The 7,500-nt window shown below is 44.9% G+C and overlaps 1 protein-coding gene across 1 annotated transcript in view; it reads right to left on the reverse strand.

Annotated features, from left to right (window-relative positions):
* sema5a (sema domain, seven thrombospondin repeats (type 1 and type 1-like), transmembrane domain (TM) and short cytoplasmic domain, (semaphorin) 5A) overlaps window positions 1-7,500 on the reverse strand; it is a gene marked incomplete at its 5' end in the record, with an annotated part of 76,116 nt that overhangs the window by 25,899 nt on the left and 42,717 nt on the right. The window contains 2 exons of the mRNA XM_083682383.1: window positions 3,986-4,129; window positions 4,588-4,769. Of these exons, the coding sequence (XP_083538509.1) occupies window positions 3,986-4,129; window positions 4,588-4,769 (326 nt within the window). The remainder of the gene's footprint in view (window positions 1-3,985; window positions 4,130-4,587; window positions 4,770-7,500) is intronic.

Genomic DNA, 7,500 nt, shown 5'->3' on the forward strand with positions numbered 1-7,500 from the left:
TGCCAGCCAGATTGTAGCCAATAGCATTGCCTGGCAAAGTAGGTCTTAAAACATTTGCTTTTCCTTAATCTGCTTCTCCATCCCTACAACAAGCAATCAGAGCCAACTGTCTGGGGAGCCACTGGCAGAGTACTCAGACAGTTGGGTGTGAAAAGTGGACTTTTTGCCCTGGAATCTGTGTGTGTGTGTGTGTGTGTATGTGTCTATACCATAGGCGCAATTGAGTGTGTGTGATTGAAAGTGTGTGAGTGTGTTGCGTGTCTGGCGTACTGTACTTGTATGTGTGTGTGTGTGTGTGTGTGTGTGTGTGTGTGTGAGATAAATGCCAGGCTTGAGTCCTCTCTAACACTCTAACCACAACCATCTGGCGTCAGTGCGCCAAGCAGAGAGGGAGCCAGGGTAAAGTGTAAAGTGTGCCGGCACATGGGAGCTGGATACCCCATCACCACAGAACAAAACGTGAAACGGGATATTTCACCGTCGAATCAAAGTTTGTTTCATGGTGCCAATCATACCCTGTTCAGATTTTCCCGAAAGCATATCACAGCATCTATACCGCACACAACAGATGGTATGGGCTATGGAATCTCCTTGATTAAAGACCGCTTGAGGTATGAAAACAAAACTGTATTTTAATGACAACTACTGTATACCAGAGTGAGCCTTCCTTTCACAAAGATAAAAAAAGAGGGAAAGAGAAAAAAAAAGTGTGAACAGAAACAAAAAAGTTTAAACCCTACTCTTCTTCAACAGAAGTGGCCTTGTCTATCGCTTAACAGTAAGACTGACACGATATATTTCATCCATTAACAACGTTCTCTCCCCTACGGCATCTGAGTCCCCAGAACCCTGCCCAAGGCCCTGATGGATTCACACAGCTCTGCTGCCTGCCTGCTGTGCTAGGCTGGTGGGCATGGGGGCCAGACGTGTTGCCTCCCACAAATTGCATATGTTCCCAGCATACCGCCTGGAGGCTTATTGTCTTCCAGCTCCAATAGACGGATGGGATGTGCATACACGTGCAGGAAATCCGCCATCGTTATTCGTCTTCTGAATCTACCGCCGATGTCTCCCTGAGAGAGCATTGCCGTTGTGAGCTGTCTGCATTAGCTATAGAGATTTATTTTCGATTTGGAGAGAGTGCAATTTACACCTTCGTTCAGAGGCAACCACCTACCCAAACTCCCAAAAGTTCTCAAAAGCTCAATCCATTATTTTCCGCTGAGCTTGCCCAAGGTGTTTTATTAGCAGAGCAGGTTGTGTGAGAGGGAGAGATAGAGAGAAAGAGAGAGAGAGAGAGAGAGAGAGAAAGAGAGAGAGAGAGAGACAGAGAGAGAGAGAGAGAAAGAGAGAGAGATAGAGAGAGAGAGAAAGACAAAGCGAGCAAGAGCTGGTAGAGTGAGAGCAGGGGAGAGAGGGAGAGTGGGACTGAGAGAGAGAGGGAGAGAGAGAGAGAGAGAGAGAGGTGTGTGTGTTATTGCCAAACACATATTCGGCCCCTCAACCCTACACCTGGAAGCTTCAGCTAGTAGTGTTGTGTACAGTAGTTGGTTATTGTCTCTCTCTGCAGATACACATCAGGTCCATCAGAACCCTTCACAGAAGGAGAGAGAGAGAGAGAGAGAGAGAGAGAGAGAGAGGGAGAGGGAGGGAAGAGAGAAAGCAAGAGAGAGCCAGAGGGAGAGAGAGGAGGAGGACAGGGAAAGTTGAAATCGGTTGTTAGCATTAGGTCACCCCGATCAAGCCAGCCGGCGGAGGAGTTGAAGAGTCTTATTGCGGCAGGCAGAAAAGATCTCCTATAACGCTCCTTAATACAACGTGGTTGTTATAATCTGTTGCTAAAGGAGTTTCTCTGCTCTGCCACAGTGTCATGTAGGGGATGGGAGGTATTGTCCATGATGGCCAGGAGTTTGGTCCTCATCCTCCTATTTGCCACCTCCTCCACAGTGTCATGGGTGACACCGAGGACAGAACCAGCTTTCCTAATAAGCTTGTTATAATAAGCCTCTTGATGTCACCTTCCTTGATGCTGCCCCCCCCAGCACACCACTGACTGGTAGAGCATGTTAAGCCTAGAGTCCTGCACACGCCAAAGGACCCGATTTAGCATCATATGCCATTGATTAGAATGGTTGAATTTATGTGTAGAGAGGCCAATGCATTATCGACCAATAGCCTATGTGGATGTGGGAAATCTGTTCCGACTGCCCTCGGCCATATTACATGAGATAATAGTTGTTTTATTTGATATAAACCACACAATAACCACAGCGTTTTCAATGCGTTTCTATTGCCTTCCAGCTGACAAATCGAACGTTCACACAGCCTATTGTGACGCTTAATGACAACAACCTTTTAGAGGAGTCCTTGAACAGGCGATAAATCTGCTGCTTCACTTCCATTATGACTCTGCTTCTCTGTTACCACGGAAACCCTCAAGTAAGGGCGGAGGGAGGAGGTACGCTTGTTTACCTTGTTTGCCGCTTGCTGTCCTTCTCTTCTCTTTCTCCCTCTCTTTCCTCTCCCGCTGTCTCCCCTTTTTCTTTTATCTCTATCTCTCTCACTTATACTCTCTCTCTCTCTCTCTCTCTCTCTCCTCTCTTTCTCTCTCTCTCTCTCTCTCCTCTCTTTCTCTCTCTCTCTCTCTCTCTCCCTCCAACTCTCTCTCTCTCTCTCTCTCTCTCTCTCTCTCTCTCTCTCTCTCTCTCTATCTCTCAGGAACCACAGGAGGTGAATGAAAGAAGCAGCATGATATCTTGGTAACCCAGAGAATCTCAAGCCACAAAGAATGGCCAAACTTGATTAAAAACATGGCAGGCTTCAATAGATAGTCTATATGGAAAATGCATATACAGATACTGTACAGGATTCTCTGAAGCCATTCTCACATTACTGACTTTGTAGTAAAGTTCCAGGTAGAGGAAACAAACTTGAGAGGAAGTGGACACTTCAGACAAACCTCTACACATCCTGACCGTCCTCTACCTGCACTGCTTCAATGCTTCTCTCTCTTCTTTTTGCTCACTTTCTTTTCCGTAAATCAACATTTTTCAGAGGGGCCTTGAATGCTGCTTAGGAACCACACAAACATCTTTAGGAGGTGATTATTCGCCACCAAACCTTCCAAGCTTCAAAAAACGCTGGGCTCATCTGTGTGTGGAACCCAGATAATTACGCACCAAGCCCAGACTTCCCACTCACGCTTAATTGGGTGATGCAAAGTTTGACTGAAGGGCTTGAAAGAAATTGAGTCATATTTTCCAACTGCAGATTTAAAATTATTGTGCGTGTGAGACTAGGCATGATAGGATTCTAGACACACACACATCAATGGCTGTGTCTGCTGGTGGTGTGGATGTGTATGTATATACACTCACTGAACACTTTATTAGGAACACCTGTACACCGTCTCATGGTGGAGGTGGTGTAATGATGTGGGGAATGTTTTCTTGGCACACTTTGGGCCCGTTAATACCAATCAATCATTGCTTGAATGCCACCGCCTATTTGAGTATTGTTGCTGACCATGTGCATCCCTTCATGGCCACAATTTACCCATCTTCTAATGGCTACTTCCAGCATGATAATGCACCATGTCACAAAGCAAAAGTCGTCTCAAACTGGTTTCATGAACATGACAATGAGTTCAGTGTTCTTCAGTGGCCTTCCCAGCCACAGGATCTGAATCCAATAGAACACCTTTGGGATGTGGTAGAACAGGAGATTCACAGCTTGAAAGTACACCTGAAAAATCTACAGGAATTGCGTGATACAATCATGTCATCGTGGACAAGAATCTAAAAGGAATGTTTCCAACATCTTGTGGAATCAATGCCACGAAGAATTGAGGCTGTTTTGAGAGCAAAAAACTACCCAGTATTAGTATAGTGTTCCTAATAAAGTGTTCAGGGAGTGTATAAATGTGTATGTGTGTGTGTGTGTGTGTGTGCGTGCGTGCGTGCGTGCGTGCGTGTGTGTGTCCTACCTCTCCTCACGGTTCTGGCCCACACACACTCGTCCTCCATGGCGTGGGGTGGGGTTGCTGCAGGAGCGCTGGCGGACTTGGAAGCCGATGCCACAGCTGGTGCTGCAGGGGGCCCAGGAGGTCCAGGGGGTCCACGCCCCATTTCTATGGAAACACACCACAGGTTATTATTTACTGTAGCTATCACTGGGTTACCAGATACATAGGGTAGATACAGTACATGACAGAGGCATGAAGCGATGGATAGATGGATGAATTAATGGGTGGGTGGATGGAGGACGGATGGATGGATTGAAGGATAAAGACCATCTCTATCTTATCTCTCTTTATCCTTCAATCTGCCCGTCTATGACAGACGGATGGATGGTTGGATGGATTAATAGATGGATGGATGGGAGGATGAAGAGATGGAAGGATGGATGGACAGATGGATAGATGAAGAGATGTAAGGATAGAAGGACAGATGGATGGATGTATAGATAGATAGATAGATAGATAGATAGATAGATAGATAGATAGATAGATAGTTAGATGGATGGATGGATAGATGGATGGATAGATGATAGATGGATGGATGAACAGATGGATGGATAGATAGATACCTGGAACAGTTGGCGACCTCCACACTGATGCCGTGGCACTGCTGGCCACCACACTGTGGGGCGGGATTATCACATGCCCGCGTCCGACACAAACAGGAACCGGCACTGCCCCCATCGCTATGGCTACACATCCCCCACCCCGACCAGGCTCTGAACCCCCCATCCACCGTCACATTACGCACCTGGTGACATCACAGGAAGTAGAAAAAACACATTCAGAACTGGACGCGAACAAGAAGGAACACTCATAAATGGGTTTCCGGGAACAATCACATTCAATCAAAGGTACCCAGTTCAGTCCAATTAGAGAGGACATCCTGTGCTGTAAAAAACAAGATGGGGCATAAACAAATTAGAACATATTTAAAAATAGCATAATTCACAAAGGACACAGGCCTCAGATGTTTTAAAGAAAATAAAAAATAAAAGTAAAAAGAAAGCATATCCCACATTCAGAAACATAGTGAGTCATAAATGCAGGTGTGAATGTCCAAAGGTATAAAAACTGGAAGCGATGCAGAATTACAAGAGCGATGAATTACAAACGATGTCCGGGCAATATACGCTAAATATGAAAGGCATCGCTGTGAAATTTGAAACCACAGGTGATATGGGCCATGTAATAGTTACATTTCCAGGGTAATTTAAAAACGCAAAGTGCTTTTTAACAACAGGAGAGGGAGAGGCTCGACCAGTAACTGCTTTGGTAGAGGCAGAAATTGTGTTGGAATTCCTCTTATTTTGCCATTGAACCCTGTCATGTGTCTAAATTGAAACGCTTTGCTGTGGGAGAACGCATCCTCTTCAATAGACTGGACTGTCTAGGAAACAAGAGAGCAGGAAGAGACAGCTAATATTGAATCTCTTTCAGCTAAGCTAATAGCGTTCTCTCTTATTGAGAGGGAGATAAAGAACACTGTCATTTTAGTTAATGAAATGAAAGAATAGAATAGAGGGATGGACAAAGGAGTGATATTGTGCTACTGTGGGAGACTGGGATAGATACAACAACAATATTGCGGGCGATGTGTTTCATATACTGTACACTCGGACCATCATGGCGAGGATAATTCCTCATTTCATGGCCTCTGTGGAATTACACACACAGATCAGCGGACTCTTCTATTGTTTCTAGAACATCTGGGAGGCGCCCTTGTTTTTCTCAGAAGAATAGGGTTATGACGTAAACAGAGAGATGAAATACAATGGTTATGCTTAGTTCCATTTTTATTATATCTGAATCATTCAAAACATGTGGTGAGTAAAATAGTGAAGTTCCAGTTTACCTTCGCTGAAACCATAACAAAAACACACAGTGAATCCATTTGTTCCATCCACAGGTTCCATTTGTACTTGTAGATGAAACCATAGAAAAACAAACTGTTCCTTTTGCTTATTTCCATACTGAGTCCAGTCCCCAGTACCAGATGGCATTGGTGAATACATTGGTAAAGCACATCTCCTGTCTGCCCACACACTGCATAGTGAACAATATACCACCTTGGACTTCTTCCCAACCCAAATCACTGCCACTTAAAAAACAAAAAAATACTTCTCTTCTTTAACAGTGACATAACAGTGTGAGATAAAGAATATCTTTGTAGGAAGATCATTGACCTTGAAAGTGACATTGGCCTTTTCCTTTGCTTTTAAACTGTTAAGTGCAGTTGGGTTGCCAACGACCAGTGTGTGTCACCGTCATGGCAGTGTACAATAACACAGACATGACTACAGTGCTGGTTTAGATAACATAAGGATGAGCACAGCTTTGTCCTGCCACCACACAGGTGGTTGTTACTGTAAAAGAGAATTCTCATTCCTAATGGCTTTGACCTGGCTAGAGGAAAGTTAAGTAAGTAAATATACTGTATGTTGCCCTATTTGTTTTGGCAGTTGTGCCTGACTAAATGAAGGGGAATAAACATTGGCGATGGTGTCTGACGACAGAACAGCCAGGGTCACTGTTGTGACAATGACATTTAGCTTACTATGAGGTCATCAAACAGTGACAGCTAGTACTCTTTGATCAGTCGAAACTACCACTTAGGCTAACGGTGAGCTTCAAAGGGAGTATGCCTGGTGTGTGTGTGTGTGTGTGTGTGTGTGTGTGTGTGTGTGTGTGTGTGCGTGTGTGCTTTTGTGTGTGTGTGTGTGTGTGTTCAAGATTCAAGATTCAAGATTTCTTTATTTGTCACGTGCATACAAGTATACAGTGAAATGCAAAAGTGACAGTGCCACAGAGTAGTGCAACAACACAATAAGTTTTAAAATACAATAAAATAAAAATAGAAGTACTAAAAAATATACAGTATGGACAGTATAAACAGTATAAACAATATGAACAGTATAGCCAGTAAGCAATATAAATAGCAGATGGATGATTATGTGTGTGCATATGTGTTAGAATGACAGTGCATGTGTGAGTGACTTGAGGGGGGCACTGGTGGGGTCATCGTTGACAATTCTGATGGCATGGGGGAAGAAACTCAGTCTTAGCCTCTCTGTTTTTGCTGCATGACAGCGGAGGCGTTTTCCTGACGGCAGCGGCTGGAACAGTCCATGTTTCGGGTGGTGAGGGTCCTTCATAATCCTGTATGCTCTGGTCCTACACCTCCTGGTGTACAGGACATGGAGAGGGGGGGTTGGAGCTCCCATGGTCTTTTCTGCCAGGCGTACCACCCTTTGCAGAGTTCGCCTGTCCTGGGCCGTGCTGTTACCGTACCAGACGGTGATGTTGCCAGCCAGGATGCTCTCCACAGCTCCAGAGTAGAAGGACTGAAGGATCCTCCGGGAGACTCTGAATTTCCTCAGTTGCCTGAGATGGAACAGGCGCTGCCTTGCCTTTCCCACCAGAGAACTGATGTGGGTAGTCCAGGTCAGGTCTTCTGAGATGTGGACTCCCAGGTATTTAAA

This window comes from Argentina silus (genome assembly GCF_951799395.1).
Source record: "Argentina silus genome assembly, chromosome: 1".
Lineage (NCBI taxonomy): Eukaryota > Metazoa > Chordata > Actinopteri > Argentiniformes > Argentinidae > Argentina > Argentina silus.